This window comes from Leucopleurus acutus (genome assembly GCF_964270905.1).
Source record: "Leucopleurus acutus genome assembly, chromosome: 10".
NCBI lineage: Eukaryota > Metazoa > Chordata > Mammalia > Artiodactyla > Delphinidae > Leucopleurus > Leucopleurus acutus.
The window spans coordinates 61,199,957-61,222,881 of NC_139153.1; the positions used below are offsets into that span (position 1 = coordinate 61,199,957).

The 22,925-nt window shown below is 39.4% G+C and overlaps 3 protein-coding genes across 9 annotated transcripts in view; 1 reads left to right on the plus strand and 2 right to left on the minus strand.

The window, feature by feature from the left end:
- LOC309966882 (E3 SUMO-protein ligase ZNF451) overlaps nucleotides 1–5,701 on the minus strand; it is a 121,893-nt gene extending 116,192 nt beyond the window's left edge. The window contains exon 1 of the mRNA XM_082847278.1: nucleotides 5,593–5,701. Coding sequence (XP_082703404.1) covers nucleotides 5,593–5,613 — 21 coding nt within the window. The 5' untranslated portion in view covers nucleotides 5,614–5,701. The remainder of the gene's footprint in view (nucleotides 1–5,592) is intronic.
- A 930-nt stretch (nucleotides 5,702–6,631) lies between these two features.
- The window catches only part of DST (dystonin), a 558,750-nt gene continuing 542,456 nt past the window's right edge, over nucleotides 6,632–22,925 (plus strand). For all 7 annotated transcript variants that reach the window (XR_014326489.1, XM_082847286.1, XM_082847281.1 and 4 more), the window contains exon 1: nucleotides 6,632–6,838. The gene's annotated coding sequence lies outside the window, so the exon portion shown is untranslated. The remainder of the gene's footprint in view (nucleotides 6,839–22,925) is intronic.
- BEND6 (BEN domain containing 6) overlaps nucleotides 20,540–22,925 on the minus strand; it is a 28,105-nt gene continuing 25,719 nt past the window's right edge. The window contains exon 5 of the mRNA XM_082847297.1: nucleotides 20,540–22,355. Coding sequence (XP_082703423.1) covers nucleotides 22,228–22,355 — 128 coding nt within the window. The 3' untranslated portion in view covers nucleotides 20,540–22,227. The remainder of the gene's footprint in view (nucleotides 22,356–22,925) is intronic.

Below are 22,925 nucleotides of genomic sequence, written 5' to 3' on the forward strand. Positions count from 1 at the left end.
CACAAGATTATCCATTTCTTCCTTTGATGAACATGATGGCTTTTCTTCAATGATTGGTTGTTCAACATATTTGAAATTTGATTCCTTAGACTTAGACAATCCACAATAGTTTTTGTTCCTATTGTTACTTTCTGTGCCTGTTTTCACTTTCTTCGCATTTAAAAAATGCAATAAATCACCCTGTTGTTTTGGCATTTTAGGGAACAAAATCTGAAAAATAATTTTACATATGTAAGTAAAAGTCACGGTAACACTTTTAGGGTTAATGTAAAAACTTCTGTTAATGATTTCTTTATATAATTTTAGAAATTAATTTTAAACTAGAATACTTACCTTGATTTTCAGTTTATACCTATAATTTCAATATGACTTGCTATTTCTTGAAAAATGCACTATCAGTTTTTTAAATTCTATAGCCAATAATAATGTCACAAAATCTGACTGAACTTTTGATGATCACCCAATTCAACAGAAAAGTTGCTCATATGATTTACAAGTATAGTTCTAGTGTGAAGAGTGGTTGATACTTTCATTTACATTATTAAGAAAAATGTAAAAAAAGATGTATATCAGAACTCCACTCATTCATCAATGATAACATCAACATCTTTGTTGAATCAATGAAGAGTTTTCAAATACTGCAAGATTTCCTCAATGTTTTGTATAGCATAGAGCCTAGTAGTTAGAGACATGTTTTTAGGCTTAATCTGCATTAACATTTCATCCATCACTTCCTTCAGTTTAGACAATCAACAAATAATAAATCACTCCCTGCTCTGTACAATCGTTTGCCAATTACCTTGCTGTAAACACTTCCATCTTCCTTCAGGAGCACATTGTTATACCATATTCCTACCACACAGTACAACAGATGTAAATAACCTCAAGTGTGTAGATATTAGGGTATGAAGAGTTTTGAGCATCTATTACCTTAAACATGATAATCTATTTACCTTTAAGTTTTTATATACTTCAATTTTTAAATTGATGTATAGTTGATTTACAACGTTATGTTAGTTTCTGGTGTACAGCAAAGTGGTTCAGTTATATATATTCTTTTTCACATTCTTTTTCATTATAGGTTATTACAAAATACAGTAGGACCTTGTTGTTTATCCACTTCATATACAGTAGTTTGTATCTGCAAATTCCTAACTCCTAATTCATCCCTCCCCTATCTTTCCCCTTCGGTAACCATAAATTTGTTTTCTATATCTGTGAGTCTGTTTCTGTTTTGTAAATAAATCCATTTGTATCATATTTTAGATTCCATATATAAGTGGTATCATATGGTGTTTGTCTTTCTCCTTCTGACTTACTTCACTTAGTATGATAATCTCTAGGTCTATCCATGTTGCTGCAAATGGCATTATTTCATTCTTTCTTATGGCTGAGGTATACTTGAATTTTTAATAATGGCTATGTTTAACAATCAGCTCAAATTTAACAAACAATTCTTGCAAGCCAGTTCAAGCCACCTCCAGCACATACTGCACTTAATGACACAACTGAAGAAACACAAATATAATATACTTACATCACTATGATAGGTGCTACGCTCTTTATCATCACCACAGATCAGATCAATGTATTCAAGAACAGGTCTTGATGGTCCCTCCTAAAAAGGAAGTCAGCAAATTTACAAGTCATTAACAATCATTCAAACCAAATGTGCCTTTACAATCACTAGGGGTTTTTTGGTTGGAATTAGCAAGAATTCCTGTGAAGAGGTGGCCTCACCCGTGGTGCAAAATAATCAGAAACAGAACCAGCAGAGGTAAAGATTCAGAGAAGACCAATATGCAATGACGACAAAACCCAAAAAGAGCCTAAATCTATATAGAGGAAAAAAGCCATGTACTCCTCTGGAAACGGGAAATAGACCAGGGATAATGTTAAAAAGACACAGATATCACGGTACAGTATTTTTTAACTGGGATGGTTATCAATAATCTTTTACATATCTAAGCTCAAAAGCATGGAGTTCTTTGATATCTCTGCTTCATCCTCCATACCCTTACGCAACCAAATATCAAATCTCTTCAATCTTTTCTTTACACACATACTACCTTCAACATAGACCAGGCCTTAAATACCCGAGTTGAAAACCTAGATTTTATTTTACAGGCAAAGGAATCAACTAGTAGTGTTCAGACAGGAACCACATTAAAGCTGTGCTTCAAGAAGATTAGGAGACAGGACTTCCCTAAGACTCCATGCTCCCAATGTAAGGGGCCCAGGTTCAATCCCTAGTCAGGGAACTAGATCCCACATGCCATAACTAAAGATCCCATGTGCCTCAACTAAAGATCCTGTGTGCCACAACAAAAAAAAGATCCCACAGGCCACAACGAAGATCCCACATGCTGCAAAGAAGATCCCGCATGACGCAACTAAGACCCAGCACAGCCAAATAAATATTTTAAAAAATAAAAAATAAACTTGAACTGCTAATTATTTTTAAAAAAAAAGAAGAAGAAGAAGATTAAGAGTGTATGAAATGTGGGATGATCAGTTAAGAAGAAAACCAATGCAGACAAATGGTAATTTAATACTAAAGTAGAGTGAGGGCAAGGAGAATAATGAGCAAGTGCCCTCTTCTGTATGTACACTGCACTTCAGGAAAATTTACACCAAAGATAAGAGCTCTTTCTGTACTCCCCAATTTTCATCATTCCTTTCTTTCAGCATATTGTGTTTAGTTTGGGGCTTATGTATATGGCAGCATACAAAGAGGATGCTGTGCCATAATGCAGACTGAGGCTGGAAAATAAGATTTATACGAAAAAACTAAGGAATCCAAACCAGAATACATCAAGTAGTAACATTCTTGATAAAAGATATAAAAAGAACACAAAAATTTTTTTGTATCTGAGAACCCTCAAGCAGAGCATTGTACCCAGTAGCATTTCATCTTTTTTGGATGGTACTATAAGAAACATAGTAATAAACACATCCTGATGGAACCCAGCATAGGATGGGGTGAGAGGAAGTAAATTCTGATCTGAATGTAGTTTAAAGGAGAATTAAATGATCATTTTTATATGGCACCATTTAAATGCAACAGGAATATTTTTACTAGATTCTTTTCGTACTGCAATTCCACTCAGTGCATATAATTCATTTCTTATTGAGCTGTCAAATCTTCAATCCTCTAATTGTAAACAAGGCTATTTCTAAGAGGTTCTATCAAGCTGGATGTACACTACTCTGGATGCAAAGGTACAAAAAATTCTCTATATTTAAAATAAAATTTAAATTAAGATGTCTAAACCTCACCTTAACACAAGCTAATATTAATATAAACTCAGTCAGAATTTATAACATGATTATGCATTTAATCCTGAGAGTATGACACAAAATTACACCCATTTATTTCTCCAACCTTAATTTTGTAGAATCCTACTGTGTTTCTCAAAATAAGGCACACAAATCATAAACACTTGTGTCATGCCTAGCTAGAGCTGCACAAAACACCATCAAGGTCATCGTATCCTATTCATTGTCTTTATACCACGGTCAGGAAGAACCTAAATTATTTTTCCTAATGACCCCTGCAATCCTCTTTCCAAATGTTTTTCAGTACAAAAACAGACATCGTGGCTCTTCAATTTCCACACCTACATCACTTACTCCTCACCACATGGGGAGGCAAAGTCAGCATACAATCCTTCTTGGTATCCCCAAATTTATAAAAGTTCAAGTGTCAAGAAAAAAGTACCACATGCATTATTGTGGCGAAGAATGTCAAGGAAATGATCTTGATCTTTTAAAGAATTTCTATATAACCCTACTAGAACATAAAAACAATGTTACCACAACCTTTAGGGAGGGAATTTTGTTTGATTTAAAAACAAGTCATTTGCAAGAGGAAGGAGATATGGGGATATATGTGTATGTATAGCTGATTCACTTTGTTATAAAGCAGAAACTAACACACCATTGTAAAGCAATTATACTCCAATAAAGATGTCAAAAAAAACTGAAAAAAAATATTAAAAAAAAACAAGTCAATTACATGGTTTCCATAAACCTACAGTAACTAAGAAACACACAAAAATTAAACAGGCAAACCTTTAAAAAAGATTATACACCTTTAACAGCAAACCTCAACTAACTACAATATTCAAAAAGAGTCCTTCACAGTAGAAATATTCTCTAGCTAACTAAGATACTACTTTAAGCAGAGCCTTTGTAAAACTTTAACAGTGTGGGGTGGAAATTATCCTCAAATGTATCATAGCACCCCCTTCAGTTTTTGCAACCAATATTTTATAAAGTGTGTTCACAGCTTCATACACCCCTGCACCAACATGAAGATTCCTGGGCCCCACCTCCCATTTCTGATTCCATAGGTCTGGAGTGAGGCCCGGGAATCCACACACTTCTACTTACTAATGCTTGAAAACTACTGTCCGAAGGGAATAAAAACAGAAAGATACAGGATGCTCCTGGTGATACGGGCCCTTCATTGTGAACCTCGCCTGCTGGACTGTGCTGTAACAGGATGAGCTCGGAGCTTAGTGAAGTCTTCAAGCCACCCGCCTTCACGTTATGGAGACACACAGGCTCAGAAGTTGAGTTCCTGCAGCCCTTCTGGTTTTCTACCTCATTCCTCATCACTAGCCGCCCCTTCTCCCTAACCTGTGTGCTATCTTTTAGAAGTTACTCTTGTCTCATTTCAAAACACTCTTAGGAGACCACAACCCTGCGTACATGAAAGGCTCTAAGTGCAGGGGGAGAGGCGAGATTCAGGGTACAACACGCACCGCAGGCCACAGGCTTTGTGATGCCTACTGGGGCTGCTCAGACACCTCTTCAGGCAAATTCCCTACTCCTATGCCCTACTCCACAGCGTACAGTCTCTATCAGACATTCACACACGTTTGCTGCATGAAGAACAAACAGGTGAGAGGTAATCACATCACGGCTTATCACGCATAGTCTCTGACTTGGAAAAACCCGAATATCGTCGCTACTTACACTAACAAACTGAATGTCATCTTCATTTTCCTCGGGTGTTGACTCGGACGCCTCAGGCCCAGCTGGAAGGACACATTCTATTATCTATAAAATAAGCCAAAACACGGTTATCTAGACAACCCCGCACTTACAGAAGATTTTTCCTAAGGGAACGAAGAAGGAAAGCTCTCGCGGAGACCTAACGGAGCCCCAGCCTCCGCGAGCCCGAGCTCGCGTCCGTGGACCGCAGGGGCCCCTCCGCGTCCCTTCTCTCCGAGGAGCAGGGAGCACGCTCCCCCAAGAGGCAGTCGGCCTCGGAATCCACGCCGCGCCCGCGCCGAGCAGCGGTCCCCGAGCCGGGTGGCCACTGTTGCTGCGGGGCCCTCTCCCCCAGGCCCACTAGGTCCCCAGGCCCCAGACTCTAGGCCCCAAACTCTAGGCCTCCAGACCCCCAGGCCCCTAGTCCGCCAGGCCCCAGATCCCAAGTCCCCCAACCCAGGCCCCCAGACCCCCTGGCCTCCTAGGCCCCAGACCCCCTAAGCTCCCCAGGCCCCCTAAACCCCCCAGACCCCAGGTACAGCCCAGCACCCCCCGGACTCTGCACAAGGCCGGGCCCAGCCCGCTACTCACCTCCGACCCTGGGTCTTCCATCTCCCCGCCGCCGCCTCCGCCACCGGCGGTAGAAAGGGCTGCAAACCGCTTCCCCTGAGAAGCGGCCCAGTAAGCCCGTGTGGCCTGGCCTCCCTCCCAGAGTTCCGGATTCCCTCGCCCGCCGCGCGGGCCGCTGGGAACTGTAGTTCCGGCCGCGCCGAGACCGCTCCGCGCGCGGAGGGGCGCGGGAAGACTGAGCTACTGCGCATGCGCTCCTCGAGAAGCTTCTGCCGCTCAAGTGGAGTCATTATTGGGTGACCTTTCTCTCCCAACTTCTCTGTTTTCTGTTTTAGAACAAAATTGTGGCTTATATAATAGATCAATGGTGTTAAAATGCTTACTAGTGAAATCGTGACCAACCGTTTTCTTTAAAAAACACACGAACGATTGTGAACAGATAAAATGTGTGAAAACAGGTATTATCTGAGGACATGTAAAGCTTTTTCTCCTTTCCCTATCAGCCTAAGATCACCTGTAGTCCGACGAACCTGTATTCCCACAGAATCACCTTTATGATTCTGACCCTGGCCTGCAGTGAGCGAGGCCATACAGCGGAATAACCTCAGGAGACAAAGGAATGGAGTTATGACATTTTAAGGAAGGGTTTAGGTAGGTGAAATGTCAGTGAAACTGTTCTGATAGGGTCTAAAGCAATTATAGGGCCGCGTGTAAAGAGTTCAACATTAGGTCTGGACTGCAAAGGTCTTGGTAACTTGGGAACTACAAATTAAGATAGATATTAAATGATGTATCCAGGAACCCCTGTGCCAGGTGTGAGATATGAGGCTGGTTCTCTATATCAAAGAGACCAGCCAAGAGAGGGGCATTTCATTCTTACTGATACATTTTCAAAGAACAAAGTGTCTCATAGTCTGATTTTAGAGTACAAAGTTTCTCATTGAGCAAATAAGAAACCAGTAGTTATCAAAGTCACTTTGACTTTGTGCCGTATTTCTTTGGTAGAGATATTGTCCCTTGTTAATGTTTAAGCTGACTTTAATGTGTGTGTGATATTTAAGCCCAGGAGACATTTAATTTCTCGTCGGAGGTCCGTTTTTGCCAGTCTAAATGAGCACATGACATTATGTTCATAGGTGGTATTAGATACGACTGTTATAGTTTTTGCATTTTCACAAAGTGCACTTGTTCCAACTAAATTTGGGGCTTGTTAAAGAAAGTTGCAAACAGGAGGGACCTACCATGATGATCTCCCCAAAAGCCACAGGTAAATTAACCATTTCCAAATCCCTTAAATGTCTAGGAGAGGTTTGCATTTAAAAGATTTTCCTAGGGGCTTCCCTCTGGGCACAGTGGTTGAGAGTCCGCCTGCCGATGCAGGGGACACGGGTTCGTGCCCCGGTCCGGGAAGATCCCACATGCCGCGGAGCAACTGGGCCCGTGAGCCATGGCCGCTGAGCCTGCGCGTCCGGAGCCTGTTCTCCACAACGGGAGAGGCCACAACAGTGAGAGGCCCGCGTACCGCGAAAAAAAAAAACAATTTTCCTAGTCTGCTGGTAAAAGTTCAATAGAAACGCACTGTCATAGGTTGCCGTTGGAAGTTTTTCAGTTAAGCTCTTGGTAAACAGCAGCACGTATGTGCCTAGAGCCCAAATGTGCTCATGCCCTTCATTTCGGTAATTGTTGAGGGGATGGTCTTTTCCATTTAAGATATTCTAATAGGTATGTAGTGATATTGCATTGTGATTTTTTTTTTTTTTTTTGGTGGTACGCGGGCCTCTCACTCTTGTGGCCTCTCCCGTTGCGGAGCACAGGCTCCGGACGCGCAGGCCCAGTGGCCATGGCTCACGGGCCCAGCTGCTCCGCGGCATGTGGGATCCTCGTGGACCGGGGCACGAACCCGCGTCCCCTGCATCGGCAGGCAGACTCTCAACCACTGCGCCACCAGGGAAGCCCTGCATTGTGATATTTTTAAAAAATATGTATCTATTTATTTGGTTGTACCAGGTCTTAGTTGCGGCAGGTGGGTTCCTTAGTTGCAGCTTCAGGGCTCCTTAGTTGTGGCATGCATGTGGGATCTAGTTCCCTGACCAGGGATCGAACCCAGGCCCCCTGCATTCGGAGCACGGAGTCTCTTATTCACTGCACCACCAGGGAAGTCCCTTGCATTGTAATCTTAATTTGCATTAACCTAATGACTAATAACGTAATAATGTTGAGCATCTTTTTATGTGTTCCTTTGCCATCGGTATGTCTTCACTGGTAGTGTCTGTTAAGACCGTCTGTCTGTTATTTAAATGAGTTATTTATTTTCTTATCGAATTTTGAAAACTTTATTTATTCTGGGTACAAGTCCTTAACAGATATGTGATTTGCAAATATTTTCTCCCAGTCTATGGCTTTTCTTTCCATTTTCTTAAAATTGTCTTTCAAAGGGAAGTTCTTACATTTGATGAAGTCTAATTTATCAATTTTTTTTTTTTGGTGGTGGTGTATCTAAGCAAGATTACAAATATTCTTCTTTGTTTTCTTCTGAAAGTTTTAAAATTAGGTTTTAATTTTAGGTCTGTGGTCCATTTAGAATTCATTTTTGTATATGATGTGAGGTATGCATATGTATATACCATTGTTCCAGGACCAGCTGCTGAAAAGAATAGTTTTCATTTGAATTGCCTTTGCACCTTTGTCAAATACCATTTGCCCATATTCATGTGGGTCTGTTTCTGAACTTTCAGTTATATTCTACTGATGAATTTATCTATCTTGACACCAGTACCACACCATCTTCATTACTGTAGTTTTGCAATAAGTCTTGAAATCAAATAGTGTTAGTCTTTCAGCTTTATCTTCTTGTTTATCTAATTGTTGTAGGTGTTTAACTTATCTCAACAACGTTTTGTAGTTTTCACTGTCAGATGTTATCTTGTATCTTGTATTTTGTATCTTGTTATCTTATATATCTTGTCAGATTAATTGCTAAGTATTTCATATTTTTTGATGGTATTGTAATTGGTATGATTTCTCAAATTTCAATTTCTGATTGTTCATTATTATTACAGAAATAAAACAGATTTTTCTCTAGCTTTATTGAAATATAATTGACAAATAAAAATTGTATACATTTAGATGTGCCACATAATGTTTCAATATTATTACACATTGTGAAAAGATTACCACAATCAAACTAATTAAGATATCTGTCAACTCACAGAGTTACCATTTTGGGTGTGTGCATGGTGAGAACACTTAAGATCTACTCTCTTAGCAAATTTCAAGTATACAATACATTATTGTTAACTATAGTCACCATGCTATCTGTTAGGTCTCCAGAACTTACTCATCGTATAACTGGAAGTTTGTACCCTTGGACCAACATCTCCTCATTTCCCCCACCCCCACAGCCCATGGTAGCCACCATTCTGCTCTCTGTTTCAACGAGTTCATCTTTTTTAGATTCCACACATGAGATCATGTGGTATTTATCCTTATGTGTTTGGCTTATTTCACTTAGCATAATGTCCTCCACGTTCATCCACATTGCTGTAAATGGCAGGATTTCCTTCTTTTCTAAGGTGGAAGAGTATTCCACTGTGTATGTGTACCATATTGTCTTTATCCAGTCATCTGTCAACAGACATTTAGGTTGTTTCCATGTCTTGGTTATCATAATAATGGTGCAATGAACACTGGAGTGCATATATCTCTTTGAGATACAGATTTTATTTCCTTTGCATATATACCCAGAAGATATATGCTAGATCATACGGTAGTTCTATTTTTAATTTTTTGAGGAATCTCCATACTATTTTCCACAGTGACTGTATCAATTTACATTCCCACCAAAAGTGCACAAGGGTTCCCTTTTCTCCGCATACTTGCCAGCCCCTATTATTTCTTATCTTTTTTATAATAGCCATCTTAACAGGGGTGAGGTGATATTTCACTGTGGTTTTGCTTTGCATTTCCCTGATGATTAATGACATTAAGCACCTTTTCATATAACTGTTGGCCATACATTTGTATGTTTTCTTTGGAAAAATAAGGTCAGGTCCTTTGCTCATTTTTAGATTATTTGGTTTTGTGCTATTGAGTTGTATGAGTTCCTTATATATTTGTATGTTAATCTCTCTTTAAAGAGATTTGGTTTATGGTTTACAAACATTTTCTTCCCTTCTGTAGGTTGCCTTTTTGTTTTGTTGATAGTTTCCTTTGCTGTGGCAGAAACTTTTTAGTTTGATGCAGTTCACTTGTTTATTTTTGCTTTTGTTGTCTGTGCTTTTGGTGTCATATCCAAAAATATCATTGCCAAGACCAATGTCAATGAGCTTTTCCCCTACATTTTCTTGTATTAGTTTTTCAGTTTCAGGATTTACATTTAAGTCTTTAATTTAGTTTCAGTTAATTTTTGTGTATACAGTAAGATAAGGGTCCAATTTTATTTTTTGCATGTGAATATCCTGTTTTCCCAACACCATATATTGAAGAGACTATTCTTTCCCCATTGTGTGTTCTTGATGCCTGTGTCAAAGATTAGTTGTTGATATATGGGTGGTTTTATTTCTAGGCTTTCAATACTGTTCTGTTGGTCTATGTGTCTGTTTTTATGCCAGTACTATATTGTTTTGATTACTATAGCTTTGTAATATAACTTTAAATCAGGAATTGTGATGTCTTCAGCTTTTGTTCTTCTTTCTCAAGATTTCTTTGGCTATTCAGTGGCTTTTGTGGTTCCATAGGAATTTTAGGATTGTTTGTTCTATTTCATAAAAATGCCATTGGGATTTTGATAGAGATTATAATTGAATCTGTAGATCATTTAAGGACATTTTAACAATATTATTCTTACAATCTATGAACAGACCAGTGGGGGTGTCCTATTTGTGGGGGTCTGCATGTCAGGTGTCCCAGCGGGCTGGTGGGCAGGCCTCCTGGTGGAGTCTGTCAGTCAGTAGGATCCTTTGTTGAGTCTGGGTCCTGGTTTCTGTAATTCCCATCTCTCTTCCCTGCACCCAGCCTCTCCCCTATCTAGCCATGTCAAATACCTCGGGATTCTGGGTAAGCAAGAAAGAAAGAAGTGGGCCTCTTAGGCAGCGTTCAGCATGGCTTGGGTGGACCAGGTCATTCACTACCTCTCACTTACCCCCATGGGAGAAATTATGGTCCAAGGGGGTTTCTCTTGGTACTAAGCTGTGCCACCTTGGGGGGGTGGTGATGTGGGTAAAGTGAAACTGTTCTTACCATCTTCAGTCCATCTATTCTTGGATTTTTTTGTTCAATGGTGTGCTGGAACCTCTCTGCTGGACCCCTGGGCTCCCACAAAGATAGTCTCATCCATGGATGAAGATGATGGTAGAAAACTCCTATTCTGCCATCTTGCTGACCCGACAGCTGAAATACAATGATTTCTGTAAATTGATCTTGTATCTTGCAACTTTGCTGAATTCATTTTTTAGTTCTTTTTTTTTTTTTTACACTTTTTTTACTCTTTAGTTCTAGTACCTTTTTGGAGATTCCCTTAGATCATCTGCATAGATAAACTTGTTGTCTATGAATAAAGACAGTTTTTCTGCTTCTTTTCCAATCTGAATACTTTTTATTTATTTATTTTTAAAGACTTTGCACATTCCACTGACTCTTTTTTTTGGTTGCACCAAGTCTTAGTTGTGGCTCGCAGGCTCCTTCGTTGTGGCTTGTGGGCTCCTTAATTGTGGCTCATGGGCTCCTTAGTTGTGGCATGCATGTGGGATCTAGTTCCCTGACCAGGGATCAAACCCAGGCCCCCTGCATTTGGAGTGTGAAGTCACCCACTGCACCACCAAGCAAGTCCCCTGCATACCTTTTATTTCTTTCCTTGGTTTATTGAACTAGTTAGAAGCTCCAAAATAATCTTGACTATATGTGGTGAGAATGAACATTCTTGACTTGTTTCTGACTTTAAAGGGAAAGTATTCAGTCTTCCATCATGAAGTATAATGTTAGCTGTAGGTTTTAACTGCTTTGTTAATTTTCAGATTTGGGACTTCCTGAGACACGTTGACTTTTTGACCCTGTATTTGACTATAACCAGGGAACAGGAGCACTGATATTTGTTATTGACCCCCAGGATGATTAGCCCTGCCCAGGCTCCACCTCACAATGACCAGAGCCCACAGAATGAACATGGACATACACTTCCAGTGGATGGTCTATCAGGTGACCACAAAATTGAAACCCAGAGAGCAGACAATGACGTTGCAGATACTGAATTAAAAAAAATTCACCTCAGCTCTTATTTGACAAGCATATTCGTTCAATATATGAAGCTTTTTATTTTTATATTTTTAGGGTTTTTTAAAATCTTTTTAATAAGTCTACAAATAATAAATGCTGGAGAGTGTGTGGAGAAAAGGGAACCCTCCTACACTGTTGGTGGGGATGTAAATGGGTGCAGCCATTATGGAGAACAGTATGGAGGTTCCTTAAAAAACTAAAAATACAGTTGCCGTAGGATCCAGCAATTCCACTCCTGGGCATATACCCAGACAAAACTCTAATTCGAAAAGATACAGGCACCCCTGTATTATGTAAAGAAGCCATCAGCCTAGAAAATGATATTCTCCCTGGATTTTATACATTAATAAGAAAAAAGCAAATACTTTTTATGTTTTCAATGGGATTTATTTATATTTAAGTAAAAGTAGCAAATGTTAACATAAGTTATTTCCTTAAGAATATTTATTTTGTACAACCACATTGTTATCAAGCAACATTTATGGAATGTTCCTGGGTCCACAGTGCTGGACTTTTTAACCATCATAATCATCCTCCTTTCCAAGTTTGAACATGGCCTTGTGCACTGAAGAAGCATGGCTTGACATTGTACAGTTGTCACGTGTGACAACCTGATATCAAACGAGAGGCCTGTTGATAAAGAATGTTTTATCTTTTATTCATTTACAAAATGGTATTTGTATATATGTGTGATTACTAAACCCATATGATTTTGTTTTCAATTATTTTCTATTCTGATACTATGAAAACAAATCAGTTAAAACTAAGCAATGTAGCAGTGTGATGTTTTGTATTACACATGCATATTTAATATACTTTGGGCAATAAAAAGAAGCATGTAAACAAACAAACATGAAAAAAGATTTTTTAAAAAGTTGATGCATTATTTTAGCAATCACTAAAACTTGGGTTTATTTCTTTTTCAGGAGCACAGTGGAATAGTTTAATATTCAAATAAAAAGGTCTTGCTGTTCTCATTTTTTCAGATTCTTATTTTATACAATTTTATGTAACAGAATAATCCTGTAATCTTATTGCCAAAACTCTGTTACTTCATTAGATATGATTATCAGATTTTAGGCTGATTTTGCTGCTGTCATGTTTGTGAACATTGATTATTTCACTGTTTACTTTTCCAAACATGTGCTTATACTAAAGATCCAAAAGCTAAAATGGAGAGTCATTGGTAATAATAAACGTACAGGGATTGATTAGGACAATGATGAATCTTAGGGGTTAAAGTTTTTGTTGCTAGGATAAGAGCTCTGATTGTCCTGTTAGTTTAGCTGTACAAAGGACCACTTTGGGGTGGGAAAGTGCATATTTCCAAGAAACCATATTGCATGCTCATGGGCCTGCTAGAAATTCTCTGGTTTGATGCCTCACTGGTACTGAGGGTAAAATCTACATGCAGCTTCTTCACAAGCTTGTGCTCCATCAGGGCGGCCCAACAATGTTGCAGGTTTCTCCCAGCCTGTCACTCACTGCACCTGTCCCTGTGCTCACTGCCAGGGAGGCTGCAGAGTCTCCAGCAAAATCCAATGTTAGATTTACTACTGAAGATTCTTTTGTTTCAGGTAACTATAATACCTATAAAAAGCAAGTAAAAAAAAAAACAGAGCAAATTTATGTTAGAGTTCTTATAGTATTTTTAACAGTTTTTAGGTTACAATAATATGTTATAATAACAGTATGAGTTATTTATCTTTGTGTCAACTACAAATTTTTGCTTAAAAATACAAAATTGTTAATAAGAACAATTATTGTTGAGGTGACTTAGGAATTATTTTATGATCTATTCAGAAGAATTCCAGCATAGATAACAACTAAAATATTTAACATATATTTTTATCTCACAAGACTTTTAAAAAACTCAAACACACAAAGGAAAATTAATGATCCCCACATACGCATCTTAAAATATTATCAACAATTCTGTTTGTCACTCTTTGGTAACACTTATTGATTGTTTAAGTATCAGGAAATCTCCCAAATCTGCCTTGCCTCTGTCATATATATATCTTCTTTATCCATTCATCTATCAATGGACACTTGGGGTGCTTCCATATATTGGCTATTATAAATAATGCTGCAATTAACATAAGGGGTGCATATATCCTTTCAAAATAGTGTTTTTGTTTTCTTTGGAAAAATATCCAGAAGTTGAATTGCTGGATTTTATGGTAGTTCTATTTTTAATTATTTCAGGACTCTCCTTACTGTTTTGCATAGTGGTTGTACCAATTTACATTCCTACTGACAGTGTATGATGGTTCCCTTTTCTCCACAATTTGTTATTTGTTGTCTTTTTGATAACAGCTATTCTGGTAGGTGTGAGGTTATCGCTCATTGTGGTTTTGATTTGAGTTTCCCTGATGATTAGTGATGTTGAGCATCTTTTCATGTGCCTGTTGGCCATCTGTATGTCTTCTTTGGAAAAATGTGTGTTCAGGTCCTCTACCCATTTTTTTTAAACATCTTTATTGGAGTATAATTGCTTTACAATGGTGTGTTAGTTTCTGCTTTATAACAAAGTGAATCAGCTATACATATACATATATCCCCATATCTCCTCCCTCTTGCATCTCCCTCCCATCCACCCTATCCCACCCCTCTAGGTGGTCACAAAGCACCGAGCTGATCTCCCTGTGCTATGTGGCTGCTTCCCACTAGCTACCTGTTTTACATTTGGTAGTGTGTATATGTCCATGCCACTCTCTCACTTCGTCCCAACTTCCCCTTCCCCTTCCCGTGTCCTCAGGTCCGTCCTCTACATCTGCATCTTTATTCCTGTCCTGCCCCTAGGTTCATCAGAACCTTTTTTTTTTTTAGATTCCATATATATGTGTTAGCATATGGTATTTTTTTTCCTCTTTCTGACTTACTTCACTCTGTATGACAGACTCTGGGTCCATCCACCTCACTACAAATAACTCAATTTCATTTCTTTTTATGGCTGAGTAATATTCCATTGTATATATGTGCCACATCTTTATCCATTCATCTGTCGATGGACACTTAGGTTGCTTCCATGTTCTGGCTATTGTAAGTAGAGCTGCAATGAACATTGCGGTACATGATTCTTTTGAATTATGGTTTTCTCAGGGTATATGCCCAGTAGTGAGATTGCTGGGTCCTATGGTAGTTCTAATTTTAGTTTTTTAAGGAACCTCCATACTGTTCTCCATAGTGGCTGTATCAATTTACATTCCCACCAACAGTGTAAGAGGGTTTCCTTTTCCCCACACCCTCTCTAGCATTTATTGTTTGTAGATTTTTTGATGATGGCCATTCTGACTGGTGTGAGGTGATACCTCATTATAGTTTTGATTTGCATTTCTCTAATGATTAGTGATGTTGAGCATTCTTTCATGTGTTTGTTGGCAATCTGTATGTCTTCTTTTGAGAAATGTCTATTTAGGTCTTCTGCCCATTTTTGGATTGGGTTGTTTGTTTCTTTGATATTGAGCTGCATGAGCTGCTTATAAATTTTAGAGATTAATCCTTTGTCAGTTGCTTCATTTGCAAATATATTCTCCCATTCTGAGGGTTGTCTTTTGGTCTTGTTTATGGTTTCCTTTTGCTGTGCAAAAGCTTTTAAGTTTCACTAGGTCCCATTTGTTTATTTTTGTTTTTATTTCCATTTCTCTAGGAGGTGGGTCAAAAAGGATCTTGCTATGATGTATGTCATAGAGTGTTCTGCCTATGTTTTCCTCTGTAGAGTTTGATAGTGTCTGGCCTTACATTTAGGTCTTTAATCCATTTTGAGTTTATTTTTGTGTATGGTGTTAGGGAGTGTTCTAATTTCATTGTTTTACATGTAGCTGTCCAGTTTTCCCAGCACCACTTATTGAACAGGCTGTCTTTTCTCCATTGTATATTCTTGCCTCCTTCATCAAAAATAAGGTGACCATATGTGTGTGGGCTTATCTCTGGGCTTGCTATCCTGTTCCATTGATCTATATTTCTGTTTTTGTGCCAGTACCATACTGCCTTGACTATTGTAGCTTTGTAGTATAGTCTGAAGTCCAGGAGCCTGATTCCTCCAGCTCCATTTTTCTTTCTCAAGATTGCTTTGGCTATTCAGCGTCTTTTGTGTTTCCATACAAATTGTGAAATTTTTTGTTCTGTGAAAAATGCCATTGGTAGTTTCATAGGGATTGCATTGAATCTGTAGGTTGCTTTGGGTAGTATGGTCATTTTCATAGTGTTGATTCTTCCAGTACAGGAACATGGTATATCTCTCCATCTATTTGTATCATCTTTAATTTCTTTCATCAGTGTCTTATAGTTTTCTGCATACAGGTCTTTTGTCTCCTTAGGTAGGTTTATTCCTTGGTATTTTATTCTTTTTGTTGCATTGGTAAGTGGGAGTGTTTCCTTGATTTCTCTTTCAGATTTTTCATCATTAGTGTATAGGAATGGAAGAGATTTCTGTGCATTAATTTTGTATTCTGCTACTTTACCAAATTCATTGATTAGCTCTAGTAGTTTTCTGGTAGCATCTTTAGGATTCCCTATGTATAGTATCATGCTCTACCCACTTTTTAATTGGGTTGTGTGTTTTTTACTGTTTGATTGTATGAGTTCTCTATATATTTTGGATATTAACTCCTTATTGAGTATGTCATTTACAAATATTCTTCTCCCATTCATTAGGCTGCCTTTTTGTTGATAGTTTCCTTCATTCTTCCTTTTTTTTCTTTTTCTGTTCTTTTCTTTGCTCTTCTTTTGCCTCTCTTCCCATGTGATTTGCTGACTCTCTTTAGAGTTACATTTGGATTCCTTTCTCTTTTTTGTGTGTGTATATATTATAGATTTTTGCTTTTAGTTACCATGAGGTTTATATATTGTATATATACATGTGATTATTTTAAGTTGATAGTCTCTGAAGTTCAAACACATTCTAACAACCCTGCATTTTTACTTCCTCCCCAGCATGTGTCATGTTTCTGACATCATATTTACATCTTTTTGTTTTGTGTACCCCTTAACTACTTATTGTGGATATAGATGATTTTGTCCTTTAACTTTCCTACTAGCTTTGTAAGTGGTGGATATACTACCTTTACTGTATGTTTGCCCTTACCAGTGAGATTTTTTCCTTTTGTAATTTTATATTTCTAGTTGTGGTCTTTCTTTTACACTTAGAGAAGTCCCTTTAACATTTCTTGTAAATGTTAGTGCAGTTTAGTGGTGCTAAACTTTTTTAGATTTTGATTGTCTGGGAAACTCTTTATCTCTCCTTCAAATCTCAATGAAAGCCTTGCTGAGTGGAGTATTCTTGATTCAGGTTTCTCTTTTCATCACTTTGACTATATCATGCCACTCCCTTCTGGCCTGCAAAGTTTCTGCTGAAAAGTTGGCTGACAGTGTTATGGAAGTTCCCTTGTGTACAACTAGTTAGTTTTCCGTAGCTGCTTTTAAGATTCTCTCCTTATCTTTAACTTTTGTCATTTCAGTTATAATGTGTCCTGGTGTGGACCTGTTTGGGGTCATCTTGTTTGGGACTTTCTATGCTACCTGGACATGGAAGTCTGTTTCCTTTCCTAGATTAGGGAAATTTTCAGTTATTATTGCTTCAAAAAAGTTCTCTCCCTCTTTCTCTCTCTCTTCTCCTTCTGGGACCCCAACAATGTGAATGTTAGTATGTTTAATGTTGTCTCAGAAGTCTTTTAAACTGTCCTCATTTTTTTTTTATTCCTTTTTTTTTTTCTCTTCAGCTTGGGTGATTTCCACCTCTCTGTCTTTCAGTTTGCTGTACTGTTGATTCCTTCTAGTGTATTTTTCATTTAAGTTATTTTATTCTTCAGCTCTGTTTGGTTCTTCTTTATATTTTCTATGTCTTTGTTAAACTTCTCACTGTGTTCATCCATTCTTCTCCCAAGTTTGTTGAGCATCTTTATGATGATTACCTTGAACTCTTTATCAGGTATATTGCTTATCTCCACTTCACTTAGTTCTTCTTTGGGTGTTTTATCTTGTTTCTTCCTTTGTCACCTCATTTTGCCTAATTCTCTTTGTTATTTGTATGGTATGTAACCTAATGGTAGGTTGGTTACATTTCATGATCTTGGAGAAGTGGCCCTTTGTAGGAGTCATTCTGTGGGGCCCAGCAGCACACTCCCCTCTGGTCACCAGAACTATATGCTATAGGGATGCCCCCATGTGGGCTGAGTGGGCCCTCTGCTGTGTTGGGGCTGACTACTGTGGGTGCCCTCGTACACAGGACTGGCCTCTGGTCCAGTTGGCTGCCAATCCCTACCTCCTACAGAAGCTACCAGCTGTTGGTGGGTGGGGCCACATCCTGGCACAGCTGGCTGCATGGCCTGGGGAGTCCTGGGGATGGTGCTGGCCCACTGTTGGGTGAGGCAGGGTCCTGGCAATTCTGGCTGCAGGCCCAGGGTGTCCCAGGTCAGCTGGCTGCAAGGCCCAGTGGGTCCTGGGGCTTGTGCCAGCCCACTGGTGTGTGGTGCAGGGACCTGGCATGCTGGCTGTGGGGCTTGGGGCTCCCAGTGCGGGTTCTGGCCTGCTATTGGGTGGGGCCAGGCCCCTGTTCAACCTGAGGGTGTCCCAGGACTAGGGGTGACTGGCTGGTGGGCAGGTAAGCCCCAGCACTAATTGGCTAGAGGGAGGACTCCAAAATGGTGCTTACCAGTACCAGTGTCCTCATGGTAGAATGAGCTCCCAAAAGTGGCTGCTGCCAGTGTCTATATCTCCAGGGGAGTTCCAGTTGCCTCCTGCCTATCCTGGAGGCTGTCCAAGGTCAGCAAGTGAGTCTGACCCAGGCTTCTTTCAGATTGTTGCCTCTGAGCTGGGACTTGGAGCATCTAAGATTCTGTACCTGCCCTTCAAGAATGGAGTCTCTAATTCCTACAGCCCTCTGGCTCTCCTGAACGCAAGCCCTGATTTCAGAGCTAGATGTTCCGGGAGCTTACCTTCCTGGTGCAGGACCCTAGGGTTGGGAAGCTTAAAATGGGTCTTGGACGCCTCACTCCTTGGGAAGAACCTCTGCAATTGTGATTATCCTCCTCTTTGTGGGTCACCTACCCGGGGATGTGGGTCTTGACTGTACCACAACTCCGCCACTCCTACCCTTCTTGTTCTGGTTCCTTCATTATATCCTTAGTTGTAGAAGGTCTTTTCTGCTAGTCTTCAGGTTGTTCTCATAGACAGTTGCTCTGTAAACAATTGTAGTTTTGGTGTGCCCCGTGGGAGGAGGTGAGCTCAGGGTCTTCCTACCCTGCCATCTTGGTGACCAGGAAATCATTTAGATCAGGATTTCTAAACTTTGACAGAACTGACATTTGAACTGGGTAATTATTTTGTTGTGGGGGCTGTCCTATATATGGTAGGATGTATAGCAGTGTTCTGGGCTCCTGTCCACTAGATGCCAGTAGTATCGCCCAGTTGTGACAACCCAAAATATCTGTGTTTTCAAACCCCCTCTTTCAGGGGCAGGGGACAAAATCCCTCCCACTTTGTTTGAGCACTGCTGTATTAGATCACCTTTAAGTTATGCGTATGTAATATTATGGGTAGAGATTATGTAAACTGGGACAGCTTTGGACATTTCAGGAGAAGCCTGTTAGAACACTTAGTGGGATGTTATAGAGGTGATCTTCTAATATTCTGTAATTCTTATAAATAAAATTTTCTTTAGCTCTCATAAGAAAACAAAAAATGGAGAAAGGTCAGAAAGATTGGCAACATCAAGCTCTAGGCAGAGTGCGAGCTGCTAGCAAGTTGAGGGCAGTCACAGGAGTGAGAACAAATAGATGACAAAGGAGGCAGGATGGGATTTAGCTCTTGCTTTCACAAAAATGAATCTTAGCAGGGAAATGGTTGTCCTTTCAAATGCAAGCCAGTGGCAACTTCGAGCTCAGTCCTGAGTGGAGGGCACAGTCTACCAGGGCCCCTGGTGGGGTTGCTGGGCTTCCTGGATGTATTGGAATTTGTAGAAATCTACATGGTTTCACAGTACCTATTGCCTTGCGTATAGTAATGGGAGGACAGTTGTTTTTCCAAATACTTTTGAGGGCAGGGGGAGGAAGGGTATGGTTTGCCTGAATAAATGTGTTCACTTTAGGCTCCTATTAGTTAAATGAGCAAGAAGAGAAAAGTATAGCAGCATTCCACCAGGTGGTGCTATATCTGACTCATTCACCAAGCATGGCTGAATTAGGTTTTCTGTGACCCTGTCTCTCCCAGTGTATTTTCTCAGTCCTTTTGAAATAATGTGGATTGAGCTATACTTCAAATGAAAGATATCTGCTGGTTGAAAAAAAAATTCCATTCTAGCGTTAATCTCTACTTCTGACTCAAAATATATGCATTTCTATTCCAAGGATCTATCTTGACAACCAAGCTCAGGCGCAGAAGGCGCTAGAACATATAGTGTTCATAACAAAAGATTTCTCCCTTTTTTCAATTTTTCGGTACACGGGCCTCTCACTGCTGTGGCCTCTCCCGTTGTGGAGCACAGGCTCCGGACGCGCGGGCTCAGCGGCCATGACTCACAGGCCTAGCCGCTCCGCGGCATGTGGGATCTTCCCAGACCGGGGCACGAATCCGTGTCCCCTGCATCGGCAGGTGGACTCTCAACCACTGCCACCAGGGAAGCCCTACCTTTTTTCAATTTTAATTAATGCTATCGCCAGGTGATTTGATAACACTGCGACTGGCTGGTACAAGCAAAATTGATATAAAAACTTTTTAACTTCAATTTCTTCAATACTCTGCTGACTTATCAGAGATGAATTTCATGCCTACCCTCATCAGCCTGGGATATAAAAAAGGCAGAGGTTAGGATATTAAAATGCTTTGCAGAGCTCTGAAATACAATGTGCTCCAGAAGACAGCCCTATGACCTGGAGGTCTGGTTACATGGCATTTAAACAGGGAACTTGGCCATGATACACCAGGACAACTGGATAGCCTGACATCAAACTGAGAAGTTCTATATATTCAATATACTGTGATAAACCATAATGGAAATGAATATGAAAAAGAATTTTTATGTATGTATAATTGAATCACTTTGCTGTATAGTAGAAATTAACACAACATTGTAAATCAACTATACTTCAATTAAAAAAACAAAACAAAAGAGAAGTTCTAAGGGCTCATTTAAGCAATTATCTCTTAACTGGCAAGTTGTGAGATTCACCATCTACTGAAATTTTTAATCCCTTGGGGAGAAAAAGGATACAAATATGTTTATCTTTTATAAATCTTCAGGTCTGTGTACCAGTATGCATGAGCCAAGAGAAAGAATTCCCCTTCAGCTGTTATAAGTAGGTTTTTTGGTTATTTTGTTTTGTTCTTTTTAAGGAAGAGAGACTATTATTGACCCTCAGCAGAGGTAGCCTTAATTGAATAGTAACATACTAAGGGACCCTCAAGGAGGATGGGGCAGTAGTTAAAACAGTGGGTGGGGGTGGGGTGGGTCCATATCCTATTTAAAACATCGTCAGAAGAAAAAGACAAGTGACATGGTCTCAGGCGAAGAGCAGGCAAAATGGAAATCAAAGATAGAAGTAAAGAAAATGGAAGGAAAACCTGCCCTCATGTGTTTATCATATACGTCTGTTTATCAATTAAAATATTAATAGCGCAACAATGCATATTTGTCATATATTTTCCATCAAAATAATGGAGAGGAAGGGTGGGGACAGGTGGAATGGCCAGGACTTTGAGTTGCTAAAGCAAACACAAAGTTCCTCATCACAGGCTTGCCTAGGGCAGGGCCTGACCATAAAGTGTATTTTCTTTAGAACTCGCTGCAAACAAATATTTCTTCCTTTTAGTATTTTAATACAAACATATTGGTAAAAATCCTTATCAAACAAATACAAACTATAACAACTGACTTAAAGATTTAAAGACATTGAGAAGCAGGATGGGGATGGTAGAGTGCACTAATGTACCTCAGAGACCTCCTAAAGGTCTGTATTTCCCTTATTCTAGAGAAGCACTTCCTAAATTGCCACATGTCCCTCCTTTGGCTGCTTTCTACCCCTCCCCACAAGTTAACATGTGTTGTGTGAAGAGAAAGAAAAGCTCCTTAGTGAAACACATTTGGAAAACACTCTACACTATATGCCCTTCTTAGAGATTTCTGGTGCACTTGGGCATATTTAAAGGGCATCAAAATATTTGAGAGGCTCTGGGAAAGGAGAATCCGTGTAACTGACTCAGCATTTCCCAAGTTTAAATCCCCATCCCCGTCCCTACCTTCACCCCCAGGAATACTCATTAGCATCTCACAGGCCTCTAGTCTCCTCTAGTAGAGTGTTTGGGAAATGCTATTCCATAGATACAAGTACTGTGTCTTCTTGCTACATTGAAAGGATTGTGAAGATTTACAAGACTTACCAAAAGGATCTAGTTAATATCCTGAGAGTTCAGATTTTTGCTCAAATATGGCTTCTTGGTACAGTTGTTTAGCTTTTGCCCTATCATTCTCCTAATTGAAACATCATCTGTGTTGGGAAATAATTGTTTTGTGATTCCTGTAAAAACAACAACAAAACACAGAAAAACACTTTGTCAGAAGGATGTAGACTCACAGATGCAGAGAAAAAACCAGCGGCTGCCAGTGGGAAGGGATGGGGGAGGGGCGATATTGGGTAGGGGGGGTAAGAGGTACAAACTACTATGTATAAAATAAGTTATAAGGATATATTGTACAACTGGCAATATAGCCAATATTTTATAAGTATAAATGGAACATAAACATTAAAAATTGTGAAATACTATATTGTATACCTGTAACTTCTATAATACTATACATCAACTATACTTGAATAAAAATAAATTAATTAATTTTAAAAAACCACTTTATCAGGACTTTGCATCTTAAGGTATGAACTGAAATAAAACACCAAGCAATTCACATTATAATTTTGCCTCTATTTTGAAAAAGCAGCCCAACACCCATGAGATATTTAAATAGATGAATCTCTAGGCAGATTTTTCAAAGCAAAGCAAGAGATAACAAAAGTCTATATCATAAACTGAGAGCATACGTATATGTCTTCCTATGGTACCATTCAGCTTTAACCTTGCTGCTTGCTCTGAAT